We start from the raw sequence: 26,278 nt of genomic DNA, 5'->3' as shown, positions 1-26,278 counted from the left end.
TATTCTAAAGAGCTTAGTGATACACAGCTTACAAAGTGATTTTATTTGCCCCCTTGACCAAACTTTTTAATGGGAAGTTTTTAATGACTGATGTTTAAATGTATTTTTAATCTTTTGTTGGAAGCTGCCCAGTGGCTGGGGAAACTCAACCAGATGGGTGGGGTATAAATAAATAATAAATTTTATTATTATTATTAGCTACTAACTAGCTACTAATCAGTCTGCCTTCTTGCTACTCAGAGCAAGAAGGCAGACTGATTTGAGGGGAAGGGAGATGGGAAGGGAGATAAAGTCGCAGTAAAGGCAAGTGAAGTCAGTAAAGTCAGTGGAGTCGAGGGGACTATAATTAGAGTATAATCACATTGAATGGTTTACCAGTTTCTTGTAAGATCAGCAAGTTTGCAACAATGTCTTTTGCAATTAACAATAAAAAGAAGGGAAACTGGCATAGAGTTTGAAGGACAACAACCTTCTACATAAATATCTTACCCTGAGTAACGGAAGGGGAAGAAGTTTAGCTTTCAAAAATAGTTTCTGGAAGTGAGTGTTATTTTCACAGTTCTGGAGGCAAAGAATAGGCATAGCACCAACAGGAATAGCTACATATTACTCACTTGAGCTGCTGGAGCCACGTAATGATGCGTTTCATGTCATCATTGACCGATTTCTCTATGTCATCCAGCGTTTGCTGGTCTGCAGGGAAACAGGATTAGTTACTACTCAAATGTGGCATTTTCTGCATTTATCCAGAAAAATGAAATCCAGAGTTGTAAGTCAAAGCACACGCATAGGTTTATGGTGCTTTAAAAATCAAACCACCCTCTGCAAGAAGTGCCATAAAAGACAGTTCAACATGCAATTTCAGCGCGCGCACACACACACACACACACACAGGCCCCACTCAGGCAGTTGTGTCTCACCTTACTAAGCCAAGATACAAATAACCTTTTCGTTAATGCACATAGTCCCTTTGCAGTCCTCTATAAGCCAGGACATTCCTAGTGAACCACAGTTTCCCGTTTTGTCCTAACCAGGAAACCATGATTAAAAGCTTCAGAGCAAGCCAGGATCTTGTCCCAAAGCTTGTAACCAAGTAAGTTTTGTTTTGCACCTGAAGCAATAAACTACAGTTAATTAGGGACTTTGTGGCTTATCAAACTGTGCGATGAAGGAAGGAGCAAAAGGCTTATGCATTTCTCAGCTCATTGAAATCAGGTCACTTGCAAAATACATTCTACAAATTCACCATACTCTTTTCAGCTTCAGTTAAGCTGCTAGCCATAACTACTTCCTTTGTTGGGCAGCTTAAAACATCACACTGCACTGTGCTTTAAGTAAGCTGCATGTTAATTCACTATAATCTATATTCACCTCTACTCCTGCATCCTTACCAACCAGCCAGCCAACCAGAAGATTCAATTTTCATTTTTTGCATCAAGGCCAAAAATAGAGAGTTGAATTCTACTAAGGAAGATATTAGAAGGAAGCACCTGAAAGTTTTATTTACATACCAATCCCATAAAGCATTAGTTGAAACATTCCAGAATGAAGGTCTACAAAAATGTGTAGACATTCGGATCGACCACATGGCTCCAGAATAGGGATGACAAGTGTGGGGAGAGCCGTTTCTATAAAAGCTAAAATTAAAGAATCAAAAATTCATAAATCCAGGTACCAAGTTTTACTTGATTAAGCAATATGGAGACTTCACAGTAATAAAACGGAACTTAAAAAGCCTTCACAGCCCCATCATAAATTAAGTACTTTTGAATCAAAGCTATTTTATTCGATTAAGATTATGTTGAGCACAAAAAAATGACCATTTGTTTAAAGGTATGCTATTCTTGCTAACTTTGCCCTTTTCCTTGGCAGCTTGTTTGGATATATAATATCCTTGTTCACTAACTTGAATGTACACTAATTAATAAATTTCAAAGATATCAATCTGTATACTAAAGCCAGCTGCATTTTTCCATATAAGGCACCATACACCCACTCCCACCAACCCCAAAATCATAATTCTGCGGCTCTGATTTTGAGATTTCAGGACCTGGGTGAGGGATGGGGAGGAGAGAGTTTGCTATATCAAAGTATGAAGTGGAATTTCTCTCCCCGCCCCCCGCTCTGTGTGTCTCCTATGAACTGCAATCTAAAAAAGCATTCATAAGACAGTTGGTTGAAAAAGACTTCCTCACCCCCTCTTACCTATACCCACCCAAGCCCCCAGAAAAGCCTTTCATGAAGGTCAGGAACCCTTCTAAACAGGGCAGACAATGAGACAGGAAGAGTTTTTCAATATCAGGCACAGGCAAGTTGTGTTTAAGAAGCTAAAATGCAAGTCAAATGACTAACAAAAATTTCCAAACCCCATCTTCACTGATCATTTAAGTAGAGCTTAAAAAGCGCCAAAATCAATTCCAAAGTAAAGCACTAGTTATACATATCATTACATTTGCCTCACAGAAATAAGAAAATGTTTGCCATTCATTTCTTCCTCAAGTTTTGTCACTCTCCTAAGGGATGCTCAAGGCAATGAAGGACCAAAGGAAGCATTCAGTTCAAAGTGCATTAAACGACTTTGGTTAGGTTAGGCAGAGGAATTTCTGGTTTTGAAGAAGGTTAAAAAAAGGGCACATAAAAATGTAGAACATCCCCCCCCCAATTCAATGTAGTTCAGATACCATCACATACAATTGTCATTGACATTATAATTCTTAAGAATGGCTTTCAGTTCCTGGAGTTTCTGATGAGCTCTTGCATGGACACTGTCTATCAGAAGCTTCTCTACTGATAGGTGGTCTATCTATAAAAAAAAGAAATAAAAAGCAGTTATTCTGTATTTTATATGCACTCTAAAATGGTTCACAGTTAAAAACTATGTGCTTTGAGCTGCTCAAGCAAACTTCCCATACTGGCCTTGTTTCACAAAAATCAGCAGCATGTTGGATTTAAGAAGAACTTTAAAAAGGGTTAGACTTTAGAAAGTTCTTCTTAAATCCAGCATGTTGATTTCTATACAACAAGACCACAGGAAGGAAGTATCTCTGCAGCCTGGTTAGTGAAGCGACAATGCCTTTCCATCACAGACAACTAGAGTCCTTTTCTGAAACTCCAAACAGGAAATGAACTTTGTGATTTGGAACCCTAGCCTGCCATCCCCCAGTTTCCAACACGACAAAGATCAAAGTAATAAGGCTCTTCAAAACTGATCAGCTATTTATAATTTACTTAACTACCCACAGGCTTACCAAACGACTGTAATCTTTACTGCAATCAGGTTTTGAAAAAAATGGGCTGAGATGGGGAAAGTGCAAAGTTGATTCATGTGCAGTCCAGCCAAGTGGCAATTTGCATGCAAACCCCTCCTCCTGCTCCTCTCTGTGATCCCCTCAGAGAGTCCACAGAATCATAGAATCATAGAGTTGGAAGAGACCACAAGGGCCATCGAGTCCAACCCCCTGCCAAGCAGGAAACACCATCAGAGCACTCCTGACATATGGTTGTCAAGCCTCTGCTTAAAGACCTCCAAAGAAGGAGACTCCACCACACTCCTTGGCAGCAAATTCCACTGTCGAACAGCTCTTACTGTCAGGAAGTTCTTCCTAATGTTTAGGTGGAATCTTCTTTCTTGTAGTTTGGAACCATTGCTCCGTGTCCGCTTCTCTGGAGCAGCAGAAAACAACCTTTCTCCCTCCTCTATGTGACATCCTTTTATATATTTGAACATGGCTATCATATCACCCCTTAACCTCCTCTTCTCCAGGCTAAACATGCCCAGCTCCCTTAGCCATTCCTCATAAGGCATTGTTTCCAGGCCTTTGACCATTTTGGTTGCCCTCCTCTGGACACGTTCCAGTTTGTCAGTGTCCTTCTTGAACTGTGGTGCCCAGAACTGGACACAGTACTCCAGGTGAGGTCTGACCAGAGCAGAATACAGTGGCACTATTACTTCCCTTGATCTAGATGCTATACTCCTATTGATGCAGCCCAGAATTGCATTGCCTTTTTTAGCTGCCGCGTCACACTGTTGGCTCATGTCTAGTTTGTGGTCAACCAAGACTCCTAGATCCTTTTCACATGTACTGCTCTCAAGCCAGGTGTCACCCATCTTGTATTTGTGCCTCTCATTTTTTTTTTGCCCAAGTGCAATACTTTACATTTCTCTCTGTTAAAATTCATCTTGTTTGTTTTGGCCCAGTTCTCTAATCTGTCAAGGTCGTTTTGAAGTGTGATCCTGTCCTCTGGGGTGTTAGCCACCCCTCCCAGTTTGGTGTCATCTGCAAATTTGATCAGGATGCCCTTGAGTCCATCATCCAAGTTGTTGATAAAGATGTTGAATAAGACCGGGCCCAAGACAGAACCCTGTGGCACCCCACTAGTCACTCTTCTCCAGGATGAAGAGGAACCATTGATGAGCACCCTTTGGGTTCGGTCAGTCAGCTAGTTACAAATCCACTGAGTGGTAGCATAGTCAAGACCGCATTTTACCAGCTTCTTTACAAGAATATCATGGGGCACCTTGTCAAATGCCTTGCTGAAATCAAGGTAGGCTACATCCACTGTGTTCCCTCCATCTACCAGGCTTGTAATTCTGTCAAAAAACGAGATCAGGTTAGTCTGACATGACTTATTTTTCAGAAATCCATGCTGACTATTGGTGATCACAGCATTCCTTTCTAGGTGCTCACAGACTGTTTGCTTAATGATCGGCTCCAGAATCTTCCCTGGTATTGATGTCAGACTGACTGGGCGGTAATTATTTGGGTCCTCTCTTTTCCCGTTTTTGAAAATAGGGACAACATTTGCCCTCCTCCAGTCTGCCGGGACTTCGCCTGTTCTCCAGGAATTCTCAAAGATGACTGCCAGTGGTTCTGAGATCACATCTGCCAGTTCTTTTAATACTCTTGGATGCAGTTCATCTGGTCCTGGAGACTTGAATACATCTAAACTAGCCAAGTATTCTTGTACTATCTCCTTAGTTATTCTGGGCTGTGTTTCCTCTGCTGAATCATTTGCTCCAAATTCTTCAGGTCGGGCATTGTTTTCTTTATCAGAGAAGACTGAGGCAAAGAAGGCATTGAGGAGTTCAGCCCTTTCTGTGTCCCCTGTTTGCATTTCACCATCTTCTCCTCTGAGTGACCCCACTGTTTCTTTGTTCTTCCTTTTGCTACGAACATACCCATAAAAGCCTTTTTTGTTGCTTTTAACCTCTCTAGCAAGCCTGAGTTCATTCTGTGCTTTAGCTTTTCTGACTTTGTGTCTACACGTGCTGGCTATTTGTTTGAATTCCTCTTTGGTGGTTTCCCCCCTTTTCCATTTTTTGTACACATCCTTTTTTAATCTTAACTCAGTTAAAAGTTCTTTAGATAGCCACCCTGGCTTCTTTAGGCACCTTCCATGTTTCCGTCTCATTGGTATTGCCTGAAGTTGTGCTTTTACTATCTCTCTCTTAACAAACTCCCAGCCATCATGAACTCCCTTTCCTTTTAGTATTACTGTCCATGGGATCTCACCCAGCACTTCCCTAAGTTTTATGAAGTCGGCTTTCTTAAAGTCAAGAAATTGAGTCCTAGTATGCTTGGCTGCTCCTTTCCGCTGTATAGTAAACTTCAGAAGAGCATGATCACTCGCGCCTAATGATCCTTCCACTTCTACCCCACTAACCAGGTCATCAACATTGGTTAGGACCAGATCTAAAATGGCTGTTCCTCTTGTCACTTCTCCCATTTTCTGGACAATGAAGTTGTCTGCAAGGCCAGTGAGGAATCTGTTTGACCTTATGCTCTTGGCTGAGTTTGACATCCAACAAATAATTGAAGTCCCCCATTACTACTATCTCCCTTCCTTTTGCATGCTTGGCCATCTGTTCCAGGAAGGCATCATCTATGTCCTCCGTTTGGCTTGGGGATCTATAGTAAACTCCCACAATGAGGTCACTGTTATTCTTCTCTCCCTTAATTTTGACCCAAATGCTCTCACTTTGGCTTTGAGGTTCTAAATCTTGGATCTCTTCACAGGTATACACATCCCTGACATATAACGCCACTCCTCCTCCTTTCTTGTCTGGTCTGTTTCTCTGAAATAGATTGTATCCCTCCATTATTACATTCCAATCATGGGACTTATCCCACCAGGTTTCAGTGATGCCTATTATGTCATATTTAGTTTGCTGTACCGCAGTCCACAGTCTTCACTGCTCACAGCAATGGCCCAAAGCTCATCTAACTTGCGGTAGGTGAGGGTTTTTTTTGTTTTTTTTAAAGAAGAAAGGTACTCTGGCCTTTGTCTCAAGTTAGCCTTCCTGGATTCAGACAATTGATTTGTAACATATGCCTCCCACCCAACATACCTTTTGGGTTTCAGTCACTTAGGAGGTGGCGGCAAGATTGGAAAAGGAAGGTTTAAGCACTGTTTGGACTCCATGGGATGGCCCCAAGTCAGAAATGGGGCTGGGGGCCAATTTTTGACAGGTGGATGACCCACCCACCTGTCAATCATATATCATTATGACATCAAATGACTGGGATATAACCCAAACACAATACATTGCTTAAGAGAGATTAATTTTAAAAACAATGCCAACTTATATGCCAACTTCACCTGGCAATATTTACCTTCATAGCCCTTTCAATTAGTTTGGAATCACAGGCTGGAAGGGGAGGTTCATGGGAAATTTGCAAAGGTTTTGATACATCATTCTCATCTATCTTAATGGTGACCTTATGAAGAGATGCAGTCCCTGTTTTTCTCCCAACCACCTGTTGGCTTAATACAGAAATGTTGTGTTAGCTGATAAAGAAGCTAAAAGATTCCTCTGTAGAATACTGAAACACATGAATAATATTTACAGTTTCATACCATGAAACAATACCATACAATTGTGTTGTGCCAAGAAGTTTAGCGCCCTATTCCTGTATCAAGTCTCTAAAGAACCACTATCAAACTCCTTTCACAGATACACAACCATCACCTATAGCAGCCTATGAATCACTACAATTTGCTGCTTCAAATTCTTGAAAGCTTTGTTTTTCATGTGGGATCCAATATAAAGCCTAACTTAAGATGCCATCTCAATCTAGACAATCACCATTGTCTACTTCTTTCTTCTGCTGCACCTGAAAATGTTCTTTGGGGAGGCTCAGCTGATGCCAACTCTGACTTCCAGCACAACCCCTTATTATTTTCCCATGCCTCTTAACTTTTGTTGAGACTACGTTAATGCTATGTTTTATCTGTGTTTCATCCTTGTGCAATTTTTTTATTTAATTTGGAATACATCCTGGGAATATTTACTGTTTTGACTATGTGTTTCAAATGGATAGTGCTTGAAATACTGCGATGGCTTTCTTTATAAAGCAAAACTTGACTGAGTGAGCATGCAAAAAACAGCCTAAACGCGTTGTTTTAAGGTACCATTAAATATAAACAAGACGTTAATCTTAACTGCAAATATTTTGGCTGCAACATATGTTATGATAATTAATAACATTATTGGACCAATAGCCTTATCAAAGGCCAGAAATGATCATCATAAATGTCTATATTCCAAAAACCAATTATGCATTATTTGTCTGACACTAATATAACCCCTCTAAACCCAAAAGATCAGCAATTCCTATGCTTCAGTAAAAGGCAATTAATATAATATGGCATCTAAATATGCTAGTACTGTATAGAAGTTTCCAAGCTTTACTTGAGATTTAATATTTCAATCGAACATTTACAGATCTCATGAATTTTTTCACTTACTTCCAGACAGAAAGAGAGAGGCATTTGCCCGCATGGTATCTCTCCACTTGCACAAGATCACCCCAGCGCTCTCGAACCAGCATTAAAGTCTGTGAATGCAAAACTTCCAACTGCAGTGACAAGCAGAAGGAGTCTAAAGAATTCAGGTTAAGTAAATGCAGTAAAATATTGGAGGAACTTTTGATAGTTCTCAACTTACACTAAACCAAAGACTTGCTGGCCTTTGTACACACTCATATACATGGTAAGTCAACACTGGTCTTGTTAAGCATATTTTAAAGCAATTTTTGACAGTCACACCAGGGAACGGTTTCTTGTGTGAAATCTCTCTCCCTCCAAGCCCTCCCCCCCCCATATAATCAAACAGGATCTACTGTAGAATATCCAAGGGTTTAGGTCTGTAGGCCACCAGCATGCTAAAGCTAAGCAGCTCTGGTTAGTGCCTGAATAGTGATTACTTGGGAACTATATGTATGGTGTCTTGGGTTCAATGACAAAATGCTGTCATTCTGTAATATGTATGTTCCATCCACACCAAGCAATTTACATATTAAGATGAGATGCTATACTTAGAATAAATGTGTTCAATCTAGGCCTTCTTTTCCAAATTACTTACTTTACCTCCCAAACATATCTAAAAAGTATTAACACATTATTCATGTGACAGTTATATGTATGCTTTCCCAACTGTATTTGGCACATGTGGTTTCCATAAGTTGAAGATTTCTCCCTAGCCTAGCCTTTTATGTTGTTAATAAGCGCAGGTGGCACTGTGGGTTAAACCACAGAGCCTAGGGCTTGCCGATCAGAAGGTCGGCAGTTCGAATTCCCATGATGGGGTGAGCTCCTGTTGCTCAGTCCCTGCTCCTGCCAACCTAGCAGTTCAAAAGCACATCAAAGTGCAAGTAGATAAATAGGTACCGCTCCGGTGGGAAGGTAAACAGCGTTTCTGTGCGCTGCTCTGGTTCGCCAGAAGCGACTTAGGCATGCTGGCCACATGACCTGGAAGCTGTCTGCGGACAAATGCCAGCTCCCTCGACCTATAGAGCGAGATGAGCACCCCAACCCCAGAGTCATCCACGACTGGACCTTTACCTTTAAGGTTACAGTGATCATTACACCATACTGATGACACCCAATGCCAACCTCCCTACCCCAGCTCAATAGCTACTCAGGTTACCAGGAACACCAAGTAATAATCACTTGTATTTAGTACAGAATATAACCAAAATCTCAAAGTTCGAGCAGGGAGAAAGGATAGTGCTCACTCTTCCCTCCCACCCTACTTCCCCTGTTCCCCAGGACTAAGGAAAGAAACGGACTAATGTTTGCTTCCCTTTCCCACTATCAAGTCAAAAGGCACCATCAGTGTTCTCAACATTGGCAGATAGAAGGATTCTAGCACCCAGGTGAAGAAAAAGCATTTTGATTGGGTAAACCTAGTTCTATGGGTTCACAAAAAACACAGAATCTGCTACATAGAAAAGGACACCAAGCAGCAAAACCAGGCAGCACAAATTGGTATGATTCCAAAGGCACTTCAAACAATTCTTCCCAATGAAGTGGAAGAAATCATATTCCTTAATAAAAACTGCTTGGGAGGAAAAATCATGCAAAGTCATCTTCATCAAAAGAAAAGGGTTTTTAAAAATCCTTTACTAAAGAATACTTTGAAATCCAATAGGAATACTACCAACATGTGCAGCTGTCATTGTGTTTTGTAACTCATTTATGGCCCTGCTCTAACTGAAGGTGTTCCAGATCCTTCTGTGTGAGGAAAAAGAGACTAACAAGCAGTAGCAGATCAGGGCCTAAGGAACAGCTGCAGCTTCATGTTAGCAATTTCACTCCTCCAATGCTGCAGATGAGATTGTTGTAAATTACATGCCTGTCTTGGATGAGTCTGGGAAAGGAAGACAAATCTTATCTCTTCCGCTGCGGGTACTATTACACTGTACTTTCGCTTTCATTTTTTTTCTGTTTTGTTCTCTCGGAGCTGGAGAGAACAGATGCCATTATGCTTTTGTCTGTACATAGTGTGTAAATAAATAGTAGATTAGCTCTACTATGTCTAACGCTTCTTGCTGTGTTATGCCAGAAGCTTAGTGTGCATATATCATTATGATGTATGTTGCTAGAAGCACACTGGAAGAGAAGGGAGGATGTTCAGAGTTCCGGGGGCTTGCAGGCACCCCCAGGGTGTTTTTCCAACACATAAGTATATCTACAATCTACTGAGTCAACTACCCAAACAATCCTTACCATCTAAATATATACCTACCCTGCATTTCACATCTCAGATTGGGAGCTAGTTCTATGGGTTCACAAAAAGTCATTGAAAAGGATACGTAGGCAGTTGTACATGTCCTGCAGAGGTTTCTCATCAGCAAAGAGCCGGGACTGGACCAACTGATGGATGAAGCTAATCTGCATACTGTGAACTAAAGCTCGACCATCTTCCATTAAAAGAAAAGAAAATGAATCTTTTGTGTTTTTCATGAATCTTTAAGATGATGTAACACTACTTAAAAGGTTTATTAAAAGCCTCAAACAATAGTGGAAAGTATAAAGTATTAATGCTTGGAGAGTGGCTTCTGATGCAATGTTCCCTTTGAGAACACGCAGCTGGGGATACAGAGTAACATGCTGAAGAGCAGACACCATCAACATTTAAGATGGCATGGTTGAAAACAGCTCAATTTACTTTAATAGAAGAGGTTAATGGAGTGTATCAGTTTAGATGAGTGCCCCAAGTCTTAAGCATTAGATCTATCATAATGTCTATGGGCATTACCTCCAGTCTCTTTATCTTCAACCAGAATTTCCAGTTTGAGAAGACGCCATGGGACATCAGGATCATCTCCCATCACTGTCAAAGTAGCCTCAAATTCACCCTCAACACGAAACTTCACACGACCATTAGCTAGAAACAGAAACCATACATAGTGCGAAACAAAGCATAAGCAAAATAAAACTCCAGTTTGTTTGTTTTAAAAAACAACAATGGGGGATATGGAAAAGATTCCCTTTCCTCTAGCAATGATGACTCCTCTTTCTGGTAGTTTTGAGTTTCAGACATTCCTTTTAAGTTACTCTCAATAAATCTTTATTACACATTTTAATTAGCTGAGAGTAATCCATCTGTCATGGATGCTTTAGCTGAGATTCCTGATTGTAGGGGGTTGGACTAGATGACCCTTGGGTCCCTTCCAACTCTAAAATTCTATGATTCTATGAACTAAAGGAGTGAAGGGATCAGTGCAATGGCTTACCAACTGTAAGATTTGCCAGCTGTGGAGGAAGATCTGTTGTCACCAGTCGGTGGCGAAGAATCTGGTTTAACTGATGGAGCGTTGTTTGTTTCTCAACTTTTGTTATTGGATCAGGAGGAATTATTTTGTCCTGTAAAGTTACAAATGTGCATTTTTACATACTAATTTAAGTTATCCCGAATTCATTTAACCATTTTGTAAACATGAATAAACTGCAAGGACAAACCTCATCATCCATGTTATAGATCCACAACGGCCTGGGCTCATGCAAAGGACTTACTACGGTTTCATGGATTATTTTTTAACTTTTTTCTTTTAAAAGTTGAGTCTCACAAAATATCATCCGCTTTTGTAAGTGAAGGTACAAATTTTGTGGCCTTCACAGTGCAACACACAAGGTAGTTTGGCCTTTGCTGTTGTTGAAATAAACAATAGTGGAAATGTGTTGAGCCACTGACAGAAAAGGACTAGTCACTAGATAGAGGGGCTCTCATAATGGGTAACTTAACACAGCAAATCAAAACCCAGAAAAGGAGACGTGAAATAAACCACATCATGGAAAACTGATGGCCCTTGCTTGCTTACTTACTTGGAACCAAGCCCAACAAACAAACAAACAAACAAACAAACAAACAAACAAACAGTGTCTTAAATATATCTATTATCTGTACCAAAGAAACCTGCTAATTTTAGCCTTTAAACAGTGAGCAGTGGGGCAAGGGCCATATTTTTTAATTGTGACTCTAAAAAGTTCAAAATAAAAAGTTTTTTTTGAAATACACCAATGATTAAAATAATCTTATTTGGTGATGATTCAGCCAACTAAGGTGTCTTAGGCCAATCAGAAGTATTTGGCATCAGTTATCTCAAACATAAGCCTTTTATCCAATGCAACAAGGCTGTGAGGAAAAAGCTCCTGCTGAAAGCAAACTGGGACAGAGGTCTAAGTCTTTGGTTGTTTTTACATTATACAGCAATTTACCCGTATACATGTTGGCAGCCGTGGATATGACCCAGTTGTCAGTACGTCAATAGCATATGGAATAGCAAAGCTGGGCAGACGAGCATGGACCAAAGCATCTCTGGCTAGTGATGCTAAACGATCAGCAGTGTCCACGAACAGAATAGCTTGTTGATCAAGAAAGCTTGATATCATCTGTAATATATATATATATATATATATATATATAATATTAATATAAATTCATTTAAAATTATTTACCCACATCTAAACTCCTCCATAAAAGCCAACTATATACCTCCTGTTCAAAATGTCAAAGTCTTTGGTGGAATAAACATTGCAGCTGATCTGTGAAATAAATTGTAATGTGAACTGCCCTGTGATCTTCAAATGAAGGGCAGTAAACAAATATAATAAATAATAAAAGGTAAAGTAAACTTTTCAAAAATATATTATCATACTATAGACCCTTTCAAAGGAGGACAAGAGCATGCCTTTAAGAGGCAATTTGGAAATTATAGCTCTGGAAGTACCCTACAAGAAACCCAAAGGAAGAGAAGACCAAAAAGAAAAAAAGAACACATACCCAATAGATCAGCATGTGTGTATGGCCTAAAGAACACCCTTATACATCTACAGTGGATACGCACACCTCTGGTGCGTATTCTTCAGGATGTGAACGTGCCAAACCCGGAAGTATTTTTTAGGGTTTCGCCGCACGCACACACCCAAAAGCGCTCTACGCGCAGAAGTGCTCTACCACGCTGCACGTATTCGCATAAGCGGCACCTCCAGTTGCAAATTCCTAGGGATCAGACCGGAGCTCCGGAACGGATTCTATGCACAACCAGAGGTACCACTGTAGACTGATTTATCCAAGAAATACATACAGCAGTGTCATACAGTGGGAAAGATAACAAACCCACTGTTCAAGACAGTCAGGATGACAGGAAATGTAACACTGGGACCACCCTGACCTGTGTCCAAAGGAAACAGACTAACTACTGGCAAAAATTCAGTTTACCTACATGAAGTGCTTTCTGATTACTAAGAGCCAGTGACAGCACAGCTGGGCAAGGTGTTGGGAGAAGAAGTAGGGTGGGGGCAGAGTATGAAACCAGGCAGAAGGCTAGAGAGAAGCTGAGGTCAGGAAGAAAAGCCTGACCAGGCCAAAATCTTTGCACAATATATAAACTGATAACCTAAAACTAGAAAAGCCTAAGAAATCATGGCAGAGCTCCAAATGTCACTTAGGAGCATGTATTCACTTTAAATGACTTATTTCTATTTATTGTTACAGTAACATATTAAAGGTACATAAAATTAAGCAAGGATCTTGGACAGGAACAATTTCTGCAAATATGATGCCACTAGTATTACATGCACCATATTGAAACATTTCTCAATAATGGGGGCATGTCAACATTTAATATAAATCGACATCATGATACAAAATTTTGTTTAGCTGTCATTTGTTATTCTACATTAGTTTGTAACTAACTGCAGAACTACATTCTGAAAACAGAAGATTTTGCTATTTTTCAGATGTTTCTAGTCCACCCAGCTGTAGGCAAGTTTTCCAAGAAACAATCATTCACTGCATCTTTAAAAAAATGAAATCATAACTTTTTTACTAAAAATATTTTTGAAATTTATGACCACTATATTTGAACATGTGGAATGTCAGTAACTATTCTCTCATGCTTTATGGATGGTTCCTCCTCCGCTTTTATGATTTTATTGTCTAAATTATGCCAATAAAGGCTGAATGAATGAATGACCTATTTTCTCTATTTTCTCAGCTGGGTGACGTACAGAAGCCATCCCTTGCCTCTGTAAATTTCAGCTGAGAGCTAATGAATAGTATCAAACTTACCGCACATTTTTCCACCTTTCCAGCGTTATTTGCCCATTTTACCAAGGCTAACAATCGGACAAACAGCTGCCGTGTGCGACTTGCAAACTGCACTATTTCTATTTTTCTGTAAAGAAGCAAATTGCATTAGAAAATCTGTAGTTCAATTATTTTGAAAAAAGCAGCACATGAAAGGGGGAATCAGATATGACAATAATTATTCCAGATGCAGAATGAGATACTAGACTAACACTGCAATCGGACACATTAGATAACTCCTTTTGGCCAAAAGTCTGCATTCGCTCTTGGTGAACCCTCCAGGGGCTGCCTGCACACTCTTATACACACTCTCACATGCACACAACCCCCTTACTTTATTTTATTACCGCTTCCAATTTTTTAATTGATTGATTTATTGTACTTCTGTGCTGGTGCTCTATGATTTTCTTCCTTTCCTTTCCTTTCCTTTTTTGGGGGTGGGGGGCTTTACTTCCCCCTGCTCCCACCTCACAATGCAGCACACTGCACCTCATTATGCCAATGCTGGCATAGCTAGGGCTCCATTTTATTTAGGGGGGGAAGGGGGTTTCAAGGGAACAAGGGCATTTATGATTCTACTGCCCCCAACATGCCCTGTTTCCCTTGCTCACTGCTGGTGGTACAGCTAGACTCATGGAGCTCCCTGCAGCTGTTCTGGAGGCCTCCAGCAGTGTTAAGTGCTATTCTGCTGATAGGCCTCCTTCTCTGACAGAGAAGAACTTACACTGCATCCAAATGTCCCTCAACCAAATTTTAGCCTGCTTTAGAGCTGCACCCTAAACTGTCTTAAATACATGTACACCTGCAGTTAGTGTGAGGCCGCGAAAGAAAGATTTCTATGCCCCATAGTAACAAAATGCTAATGCTCTCTTTACTGATAAACAGGAGCACTTAGGGGATCTGTTCCTATATATAGGCATAAAAATGCAGGAAGCTCCAAAATGATTTTAACTTGACCGTCTCATGTATATATGCTCAACTTTGTTGAAGGAACTCTCAGATTATCCAACTAGTTCCAAAGCAATTATCTGTTTTGCATGTGATCCAACTGGGTATTACACGCCCAGTAATAAAGCTATCATATGGGGCTAGTTATTGGCACTAGCCCCATAGTTAGTTGCGTACAGATGCTACATATTACTAGTATATATTTTTTAGTTTTAGCCCACTTATTGTTCAATATAAATGCACAACATGACACTGCAAGTTTCTAAGTTTTATGTCTTGTATGTGGAAAACATGACATTTAAACTGCTGGCTTTCTGCTGACTTTGATTTGTAGAGTTTCAGGAAAGGTCATTACAGGTATTTATTATGCCAAAAACACACACACCACAAACGGAGGTTTTGGCTGCAAGAAGCATATCAATCTCATGATTAAACTTGCGAACATAAGAGCCCTGTTGAGACCAACGGCCTGTCAGATTCAGCCTGCCATTCACAGCAACCAACCAGAGGCCTATGGGAAGCCCACAAGCAGGATTACTATATAGCCATAATGACTAACAGTTATTGGTGGCCTGATCCTCCAAGAGAAACACTTGCTTTGTCTGCCCCTCTGGACAGTGTCCTATGCAACAACCACTATTCTTGCTCCTTCTCATGCATGGCGCTTACAGCAAGGCTCTTGAACCAGCTTCTTAAGAGGTCTCCCAGACCACTTCAATATTGGTATTTTAGTAGAAAATAAATTATTTCCCCCTCTTTTCTATTGTCCTTTAAGTAGTTTAATTGTGTGCAGTTGCCTTCCATTTTGTTGACACTGCTTTTGTAATGTCTGATCTATCTAATTTTATTGATTATAGATTGCCAAGCTTTAAAAACAACAACAACAACAACAACAACAACTGGAGGCCAATTAACTAATTTTCTCAAATAAAATGGTACATGCAGGAGATTTATGGACTCACTTGCTAGTCAGTTTTACCAGAGCACTGCTGCAAGCATTCATTTTCAATGAAGGACAGCACGCTAGTTAATTAAAACATTCCCTAAAGCAGCCGCACTAAAAAAAGCAGGAAAAACTCTTCAGAGCTGAGTTACAGTCATTGACAAGTATCAGCAGTGACAGCCTGGAGATTCTGGAGAGACGACTTTGTGTCCTGCCCCAATTTAACCCTTTACACCTTCAGGCAAAGGCCAGAACACTGCTAAAGGGTTTAACTGTGTGATAAATATCTATGCATTACAAAGCTCACAGTTTTAGAAGAAATCCTCAAAGAATACAAGTGAACATGGGCACAGAGAGCTGCACGACCCAATGCTGACCTAAACTTAACTATGGTTAACATGTCAGATGTACAAGAGATTATGGTTTAGTTTGGCAAAGTTAGTTCTGCCCTCAGCTGATGTGTATAGTGGGACACCAGCAATACCTATTTCTTATCTTATAAGGGGAGGCTGGAGAGGTGGATTAATTATCCTAACCATACTCTGTGCAGATATATCATTGATATACAGTTAATAAAAACCATGGTTTGCAACCCCACGGTTTCACATCATGACCAACATTTAGTATTCAGAAATTATTCTGAAGCAGGATCTGCATGAGGCCATAATTCTACCCATATTCAAACAAGTCGAATATCTCCTATCAATTGCTAACACTATCTGAAGTGGATAAAACTTACGGGTTCTCTATTTGAAAACCTGACTCCTAATTTGCATTAGAAAACTTTACAGTGCAAACTATCCTAATGTTACATAGGATTTTTTTTTGAAAACCCACATTACACAAATGTTAATCCTTTATTGGTATAGACTTTTCCTCTGCAATAGTGTGAAGTCTCATACAACATTTCATAATCCAGTAATCCTGATCCAGAGGAAAGCACAAACCATGGTTTTCTGATTTGAATGCAGCTTAGATCTGTACTACAGAGGAAATTCATCCAGCTAGAGTGCTGGGCAGGGGTGGGAAATAAAACCACAAGGCTCATTCTTCTGGCATCAAATCATGGTTGCCATTACATGTAAACCATCCCAAAATGTTTTGAATTTCAAACTAGGCACTTAATAAAACTGAAACACTATATTATTATTTTTTACTCAGGTAAAGTTAAAGAAAGGAAATATTTGACCCAGTGATTCAATACCTAAATTTCATTAAAATTTATTACAAATCCTCCTCAATTGTCATTACTCACCTTTCCATATCTGTTTTTCTTGGTAATCTGTTGGGAAGGGGAGTTGGAGTGGTGAAAAAAAAAGATCAAATTATTATGTTTTGACAAATACTACAAAAACATTAAACAGGAAGCATGAGTTAATTTCAGCTCTCTGACAATAGTTCTTGTACAATTCTCAAGTTTTTAAACAATCTTGTAACTCATTCACATTTTACATTTTGGGGTGTGTACATTTATGTACACTTTTACATTTTGGGGTGTACATTTGGGGTGATGCATATGTAAAAAAAGGAATTGGTTTATCCTGATTTTCACAGCCAAGAACCTAATTGAGCATATTCCTGAAAGAGACTAAATAAGTAGTTGATGTGAATATATTAAAGCTATTAACTTCAATAAGGCTATTTATTATTTAAAAATCTCATCCAACCAACCTTCTATTCATTACCTGGGCTGTTACTTACAAGAAATACTCCAGAGACCACACAGAGGGTCTGCTGCTTTGTCCATCATTTACAATATTTGAGATTCCAGCATTGCAGGGAATTGGACTAGAAGACCCTTGGGGTCCCTTCCAACTCTACAATTCTATGGTTCCATGAATAGCTTGTGGCAAAGATGTAGCCACAATGGGAAATGATTTTAAAAGGCCACAATAAAGCAACCACAGAAGTTCCAGCTATGTGACAGGAGATTGTAGAAACTTCATGAAAAGTATAAATACAATTTCTTTTTAAAAACCTGTTTAATACAAAGACAGCAAAGGCCTTGCTGCAATCTAGACACATAGGATGCTTCCAACGGTATCTGTCCCTCAATAGTCTACACACAAACAGCTTTCACTGGACCAAAATGGTCTGTACCATCCAGATGACTTACAGTGAAAGGAGGCTACCCTTCAAACTAAAATACAGCATCCAACTGGGAGCACAGCACCCTTGTCACCTACACCCTAGTGTGCATGCACATGAAAGTTCATACCAATAACAAACTTAGTTGGTCTCTAAGGTGCTACTGGAAGGAATTTTTTTATTCAGTCTTTCCAATCAAGCAAACACAAGTTTTAGTTTAAGACTTAGCCCTTATCTTCTTGATGCCCTTATTAGGTTTGCCAGCAAACATAAACTCAACCAGGAATCAATTCCAGCTCTTTAACAAATGCACTTGTATGTATGACACTCAAGTTTTTGAACGATTGTTTAACTCTATTCACCCTTTACATTTTGGGGTGTACATATTACTCTTAGGCAGGTCACCTAAGAGTCACAGCGTGCGAAGAGAGTCTGAAGATTCTAACTGAACCAGAAGATCAGGCTTCCCCAAACCACCACCCTCCTTCTCCATCACGTAGAACAAGCCACAAAGGAGGAGGACCTCCTGGGCGAATGGGTAAGAGGCGTTCCATAAGTCAAGGTCGCCTAACACGGGTCCGTCGGAGAGTGAACAGTCTCGCGAGGGGAGGCAAGTGGGCAAGGCAGGTATGTGGGCAAGGGGCTCCCGGGTACTCACAGGTCGGCCAGAACGGTGAGCTCCGCGTAAGTGCGATGCAGCAGGAAATCGATGAGGGTGCTGAGTCGGAAGCCAGCGCTGGCCGCCGCCGCCGCCGTTCCCGGAGGCTGCGGAGCTGGGGCCGAGGTGGGCCCTCCACCCGCCGGGACCAGCTGGTGGCTTTCCAGTTGCACCGGCGCCATCGTTGCCTCGGCGGAAACCGAAACAAGCCGGCCGGCCGACAAGAGCGGGTCTTCGGCGTCCTTTCCTCGCCCGGCTCGGCTCTCCCTCGCGGGCAACCAGAAGCAGCCGCGATCACAACGCGCCTCTTCGGCCGCCGAGCGCCGCCGCTGCTGGGGCTGCCGCCACCATTGCTGGGGGCGGACACCGCACCGGAAGCAATCCCAGGACAGCAACGGACCGGAAAGAAACCTCTTCCGGTAGCCTGCACGGGATCATAGACTTCCCCCCGTCTCTCCAAGAAGCCTTTTTAGTCACCCGTTATTAGACTGACGGGACGCGGGTGGCGCTGTGGGTAAAAGCCTCAGCGCCTAGGTCGGCGGCTCGAATCCCCGCGGCGGGGTGCGCTCCCGTTGCTCGATCCCAGCGCCTGCCAACCTAGCAGTTCAAAAGCACCCCGGGTGCAAGTAGATAAATAGGGACCGCTTACTAGCGGGAAGGTAAACGGCGTTTCCGCGTGCGGCTCTGGCTCGCCAGAGCAGCGATGTCACGCTGGCCACGTGACCCGGAAGTGTCTCCGGACAGCGCTGGCCCCCGGCTTCTTGAGTGAGATGGGTGCGCAACCCTAGAGTCTGTCAAGACTGGCCCGTATGGACAGGTTTACCTTTTTATTAGACTGACAAAAGGTTCCAAGTTTCCGGGTTCACTCTGAGCTCGATTTTAGCCTCCCAGGGAGGAAGTCAGAAAGAACTGCTCACAGGAAGCGCTGGCGGAAGCCCAAGTTTTAATGTAGCTGCGTTTGGGCAGCGGTTTGTCCATTAAGAAGCCAACGGTAGTAGCGTTCATTTCAATGAAAGGCGGCGTGGAAATACATTTCATCTTTCTAACATAGCATGACTACCAAGCCCAAGTGGGAGGTGCCTGCCGTGCCCGAAAGTTGCTTAGCAATAGCCTGTAAGCGCAGATCTTTATTGCAGGTTGAAGATGGACTGAGGTCGTTTTACGTTTTCCATTCAGAAATGGTATCCATCCCATGCAAAACACTCTCGAGTTACAGTGTTCAATTAAATTGATTTAAATCGTCGCCCGTTTAAACAAATAATTAAACGTGCGATTTTATTTTTATGTTGCGTCATACTGATTTATTTTAATGTAGGCGACTTTCGCTATTATCCTAATAGGAAAAGCGAGTTATAAACATTAACTAAACCGATCTATCACTCAGCGCACACCCAGCACTACTGCACAAGGAAGCCTTGACTTGCACGGAGATGCATTGTGCATTTAGCTGCAATTCCTTATCCACTAAATTGGGATGAAGCCCCATTGAATTTTATGGAGCTTCTGAGTAATAATGAAAATAATGACACTGCTTTATGCTTAAAACTATGGCTTCTACGACTTCATTTCCCACCCGAAATGAAACTTGAGTAGCAAGAACATAAGCTCCCGTTTTTGCTATTATTATTATTATTATTATTACTATTACTATTACTATTACTACTTTAGGAGACGGAAGAAACTCTAATTTTCTTTTGGCAACTCTCATTTCCTCCCCAGGGAGAAAACAGCGCCAACAGGAACCGGAGCTTCCTTCTTCAGGCATCTGAATCACGACTTTACTCTTGAATCTCGATAGTATAGACTCTATGGAAAGCAATGGGGGCGGCCTGGCTTTACCGGCCTTCGTCTGTCTGAAGCGCTCGCCAGAGAGGGAGGCGCCGCAGAGTCACAGAGGCCTAAAGCGGGCTGTGCTGCGCGAATTCCTGGCTCAAGAAGAGGTTGCGGCTTCTCCTTTTTTCTCCTGACAGCTCTTGTACCTTCAACAGCTTTCAGAACAGGCTGAAATTCTTCATGCTGACAGGAAGAGAAGCCGCTCCTGCAAATCATGCAACAGTTAAAGACGCTTTGTCAGGGGGAAAAACCATATATACTGGTACTGTTTAGATTGCCAGGCTCCAGCTGATCACTTCCATTTTACTCCTGAGTATTTCTAGCTTTTTAATGGGCTTGTTCCAGCAGAAAACAAGCCATGTCATCTTGCAGTAACAACTAGACCCCTTCAAAAGCAGAAATATTTTCATAAATTAACACTTTCCATAGTATTTTTTTATTGTGGAATGTGATTTAGAATTGCTTGTAGTGAGTTGGTGTGGTGTAATAGCAAGCGTGAAATGGAAATCTCTCATCAGCCATGGAGTTCGGAAGTTGCCTTAGGCAGCTCATTATCCAGCCTCATCAAACTTGGTACCAGGGCAGTGGGCCAGCATAAAGCATTCCACACTGAGGCAATACCACTGAGTAGCTGCTTTCTCCTGCCACCTCAGCTCAGGTGGCAGGGGGTACACAGAAAAGGGCTTCTGAAAGTAACAATCGGGCAGGTTCATTTGGGAACTGGTAATCCTTTAAAAACTGGATCCAAGTACATGTTTTAAATCTTACTTTTTTCATCTGCAGTATTATTATATGTATTAGATTTCTTATCCGCCGTTCACTATAGGATCCCAGGATGTGTTACAATGGCAAAAGCAATACTGTTTAAAACAAAACCAACCACTAGTAAAATATTTATCATCATCATATTAATTGACAGTTTCAGATAGGTCACAAAACAACAGCCCTATTTCAGATTGGTGACAAACTCTTCACTAACAGAGAAAGGTCCCTGAGATACCTCAACAGGTGGTCACACTATGTTTAGGGTATCCAATGACACAGGTGGGCTGTTCTTCTGACAATCCACTTGTTCTTTCCCTTGGATCCAGAGCTCTATGTCCTAAGCCCTAGGACTCTAAGTTCAGACTCCTCCTGGGGTCCTAGATTCCTATCCCCTGCTCACTAGAACCCTCTTACAGGCTGGCATCCTCCAGTTCTCTGATCTCCTCCCACTTTTCCTCAACATTCAACCCCACTCCCTATACTGAGACTCTTGGTTCCAGCTCCCATCAGACCAAGCCAACATGATCAATGATCAGGAAAGAGGGAATCTAACAATATCTGGTGGACCACAGGTTCCCCAACCCTGTACTAATTCCTGTAGTTGCTTTTTAAAAGTAAGTAAATAATATAAACAGAAAATATTCAACATTAATATATAAGATTGGCTAAGGGTTTTAAGCCAAGAAGGGAACTTATTACTTAGAAACTTCTACCTCAGTACCACCTTCATTTGTAAAATTATATTAAAGGTTTAATATAAATTTGTGGATGCAAGAAGTCAGAAAAATTTCTAGCAATTCTAAGTGTTAGTTCAACATACCATTATATCTATCTATATCTAGAGAGAGAGAGATAACCTTATGCTTCCCACTGTAACAATCATTTATTATTAAAAGTGTCTCCCTACATAGTTTGTGCAATGCAATTTAGAATTATTTATAAACATTTTAATATCAAAGAAATGTAGTATAACATGTCACAAATTTGGGCCCATTAGTGACTGTATTATTCCTAGTATATTCAGTTTGCTGTCACAAACTATTGGTTTGTCAATTGTTAAGTGATTGTTGTATGTACAATAGAGCATTCTTTACATTAGCAGTAAATTAGTTACCTATTGGTGCCTGTTGAAAATACTGAGAAATTCAGATGCAATTATATTTGAAATGGCAGTTTGAAAAAGAAAATGTCCCCCTAGAATAACATTATCATTTGCTGGCAGCTGCTGGTGCTATATAAACAGTATAATACTTCTTATCCAATAATTTCAAACACTCCCTCCACCAGATTCTAGAAAGAGTCGTTCTGACTGAAGGATAACATTACAATAGGCAGTCTACATATAATAAAACGGGGGCAGTGGTGGCAGGAGCAGTTAACCATGCTGCAAGGTGGTTTTTGACCAGAGAATATGGGAGTAAAATACAGGCTATAATAGATTTCTTCTTCCATTTGTAACTAGCATAAACTTCAGGTCTCCATCTTTACAGACAAAACCAGTTTTCAGCTCCTGCCTGGAGCTGACAGAAGTGACTCATGTTCCAGGATTACTTTTTAATGGCCCAACCAACAATTGCTACCAAGCTTATGAAGACCTGCAGAGGAGGACAGAATAGTTAAAAACAGAATATTGTAGTCTGAGTGCTGAGATAATGCCATAGCCCCCAAACAAAAATATTTCATTCAAGGAGAAAGAGCTGGATCCTAAGAAACAACTACACTTTTATTGTGCTATAAACATGGTGGGGGTATACTTCCTGCCTCTGACTAACACATATTGACACATATTGTTAATATCAGAAACTACTTATAAAACCTTGTTTTCCGGATTAAGGAAGAGCTCGGCTTTGTGAGGAGTAGATTGCGGAACAGAATCTCCTTTTTACACAGAAAGTCAATAAAACTTCTTACAAAAAAAGACAATAATATCCTGCTTTTCTTAGTTCATTCCGGAAGAGGCCACATTGCCAAACTTGGGGCCACTTCTAAATGGTGATGCTGTAATAAACAAAAATGATTCTCATGTAGAAACTCCTAAGGATGTGGGGCGTTTTTGTGCTTGCAGGAGCATCTGGTGCAGGTGCTAATATGACCTCCACCTGCCTGGGTCCTACAGAGGTTAGTAGGAATAAAACTCGCAAAGATCTGAATTAAACAAACTTTCTTCAACTGAAACCACATTCACACCGAACAATATGCTACAGCAATTGCCCACATAGAACTAAATTTATATGTAATCTATTTAATACAATAACAATGGAACAAATAGTTCCACTGTCCACAGAACAAGGAAAAAAACTGCATAGAAAACCAACCTGTCCAACCATTTAATCTAGTTCACCAAGGTGCTGAACACTTCAAAACTTACTCCATGCATACAGCTTTTGTCCCAAAGTGACAGGACAACAATAGAAAATGGCAATGTTTAAAACACCAAATCTTGAAGGACGCATACCTTATACAAGGTGATAAGAGACCAGAAATCTTATTCAACTTCCAGCGGAACAAACTGACTTTGATTGTGTACATATTACCATTTATTCCAGCTCCAGTCCACTCTCACCACTGATGTTTGAAGCCAAGTAGACATGACATTAGCCACAATCCATAAACATAATGCAGTTTCTTGAGAAATATTTCTGATAGATGTGCTTTCCCTCAAATCAATTTCTATCTTATTTGAAAAGCTATGGCCATTCGTAAGCCATGGTTAAGCTGAAGTATGTACATTTCCTGTATCTGTTGCTCATGCACAGATGACAAATTCCCTGAATAAAAGTTCAGGAGGTTCACAAGACTTGAAAGACAGCTTGGAGAAACAACCTTACTGCACTGTAAGCCTCTCCATCTTCACCTATACTGGCCTAAATCAGCCCATTAACTAGTATGGAAGCAATCCACTCCATCAGGAGTTCCCATGTGATAAGCAGTTCTACACATTATAGCAGTACAGTGTACCTCGGGTTACATACGCTTCAGGTTACACACTCTGTTAACCCAGAAATAGTGCTTCAGGTTAAAAACTTTGCTTCAGGATAAGAACAGAACTCGGGCTCCGGCAGCGCAGCGGCAGCGGGAGGCCCCATTAACTAAAAGTGGTGCTTCAGGTTAAGAACAGTTTCAGGTTAAGAACGGACCTCCGGAACAAATTAAGTATTTAACCTGAGTACCACTGTATAAGGAAGTCTGCACAATACTACTGAATTTTCACTTTAAATTGTGTAAGTCCCTACACACTGTAAGTTTGATTTAACTTCCTATCTCGAACATGTTTCTAATTAACCACATAAGAAGGTACTATAATAGTTGTTATAAACTAGGTATTTTGGAAGTAATGTCTATGTCCTAGGAGGAGTGCCTGTATTTGCGTGAAATATTTAATAGTTCGTCTTGGGTAAGTGCAATGATTGTGAGTTATTTATGACGCTGTGAGTTGCAATGGTGATCTGGGGGTTAGGCTATATGCTAGAATCCATTCTGTATGCATTGGGGGAAACACCAGGGAGAGGAGAGTAATTCTGATATATGCAGTAGCAGGAGGCGGATTGTGCTGTAAATACTCTGTCTTGTGACCTTGGCCAAGTTAGAAAGGAAACTGATAAGATTTAACTGCTGCTGACCAAATTCACCCCCTTAGACCAGCCCATAGTCTAGAGAAGCCGATGCACTTGGATTTAAATTGTTTGGCACCTAAGTCCTAATAGCATTTACTTGGTACTAAGATGCATTGATTTCAGTAGAACATATTGCCAAATAAGCATGCTTATCTGTGAATAATGAAGGCAGTTGATGATGATGATATCTATACTGCCCTTTATCTGAGCATTACAGGGTGGTTTTCAGATTCTGCTATGTTAGTCTTATAAATGAATTACATTGGCTTAACTGGGTTATAGAGAGGAGATGTGAATATGGAGATCTTGTAATAGAAAGAGCTTCGGCTATTGATGCCTTCCCATGCTGATTGGGGCTGGTGGTAGAGTCTAACAAAATATAGAAGACACAAATTCCCTATGAAGCCTTTGCCTATTAAAAAATAAAATGTGCAACTTTCTAATGTGGGGAAAGTGCTGGTGCATGCATTGCCAAACACACTATACTGTATGTTTGTTTTATGTACTGCTCCATATGAAATGCACATGGAATGCTGTTGTGCATAATATGCTATTGCATGTGTTTTTCCGTGGCATACTGCTGCATGTTTCCACATGTTAGGGCGCTACATGTCTCTCTGCGTGTATGAGATAGTGTGACAGAGAGAATGCAACTGACATAACACTTCATTTGCAGCCACAGACTTTGTTCACTTCCTCTTATCTGCTAAGCACCCTTTGAGATCTCTGCAATGTTTGCAGTCTGTGATAACAGTGGCCTACATGCCAGGATTGTTGTAGGCACACTTTTTCATCTTTTTTCATGCCCCTTTTGGGGCACTACACTGCCAAGTATATTTTTTGAACCATTGGACTAACTATAAAGATAACAACCCAAACAGCATTAATTTAGAGACAATTATTAAAAAATGGCTACTTTACAGTGTTTATGTAAAGATAACTTAGATAATATACTTGAAATGCTTTTAACACCTTCAAATGCAATATACTCGCAAAGTTGCAGAGCCATGCTGAAATTAATTTTTGCTTCCCCACCCTGCAACCAATAGATTTCTCTTAACATGAATATCCTAGAATATTCAGGTCCTTGACTTTACAGGTTAAAGACTGCTCTGGGTTCCTTCACACTCGCATTTTACTGACACTTCTGTTCCTAGCATTTGTGAGGCACCAGGTTTTTAATCTTTTTTCTCCAATTTGCAGTTGGGGGGAGGCAACTTGTTTATACACTTATTTACAGCATTTATCTAATTCAAAACTGCTGAAAGTGAAGCATAAACTAAAAGCATTGTAATCTAAAATGCAGGCAACCCCCCAATTTGTGGGGAGGTTGCTTTCTGTGTCATTGCACAAGTCAGGAGAGCACGCATAAGCCTTACCTTCCCCACCCCCATTAGGAGCCTCTCCTGGATCGTGTGCACTGTTGTGAGTTCAAAGGGCGTGTGCAAAATGGTCGTCCCCTATATTGATAACAATATTATACCATGGTTGCAGTTGGAGACCCAGATCTGTAGAGATGCCCCTTCCTTTCATAAGGATGATCACAGGCTGGT

General features: G+C 40.8%; 1 protein-coding gene and 1 long non-coding RNA gene across 5 annotated transcripts in view; one reads left to right on the top strand and one right to left on the bottom strand.

The window, feature by feature from the left end:
* MED14 (mediator complex subunit 14) overlaps positions 1-18,904 on the bottom strand; it is a 37,674-nt gene extending 18,770 nt beyond the window's left edge. For 3 of the 4 annotated variants that reach the window (XM_053386906.1, XM_053386908.1, XM_053386910.1), the window contains exons 1-12: positions 18,514-18,904; positions 17,023-17,049; positions 13,859-13,964; positions 12,004-12,177; positions 11,022-11,151; positions 10,544-10,672; positions 10,098-10,205; positions 7,750-7,882; positions 6,615-6,765; positions 2,692-2,803; positions 1,512-1,637; positions 615-693 (exon numbers count right to left, since the gene is read on the bottom strand). In XM_053386906.1, the coding sequence (XP_053242881.1) occupies positions 615-693; positions 1,512-1,637; positions 2,692-2,803; positions 6,615-6,765; positions 7,750-7,882; positions 10,098-10,205; positions 10,544-10,672; positions 11,022-11,151; positions 12,004-12,177; positions 13,859-13,964; positions 17,023-17,049; positions 18,514-18,695 (1,457 nt within the window). In that variant the 5' untranslated portion in view covers positions 18,696-18,904. The remainder of the gene's footprint in view (positions 1-614; positions 694-1,511; positions 1,638-2,691; positions 2,804-6,614; positions 6,766-7,749; positions 7,883-10,097; positions 10,206-10,543; positions 10,673-11,021; positions 11,152-12,003; positions 12,178-13,858; positions 13,965-17,022; positions 17,050-18,513) is intronic. The other variant, XM_053386907.1, reaches the window with a different exon arrangement.
* Positions 18,905-19,348: 444 nt separating this feature from the next.
* On the top strand, positions 19,349-20,777 carry LOC128413091 (uncharacterized). Its single transcript, XR_008330231.1, has 2 exons — positions 19,349-19,722; positions 20,233-20,777. It is a non-coding gene; the product is annotated as an uncharacterized LOC128413091 (long non-coding RNA).
* Positions 20,778-26,278: the final 5,501 nt, after the last annotated feature.

This window comes from Podarcis raffonei, chromosome 4 (genome assembly GCF_027172205.1).
Source record: "Podarcis raffonei isolate rPodRaf1 chromosome 4, rPodRaf1.pri, whole genome shotgun sequence".
NCBI classification, from domain to species: Eukaryota; Metazoa; Chordata; class Lepidosauria; order Squamata; family Lacertidae; genus Podarcis; species Podarcis raffonei.
The sequence above is the reverse complement of the archived record's forward strand: the minus strand, read 5'-3'. Positions and strand labels throughout refer to the sequence as shown.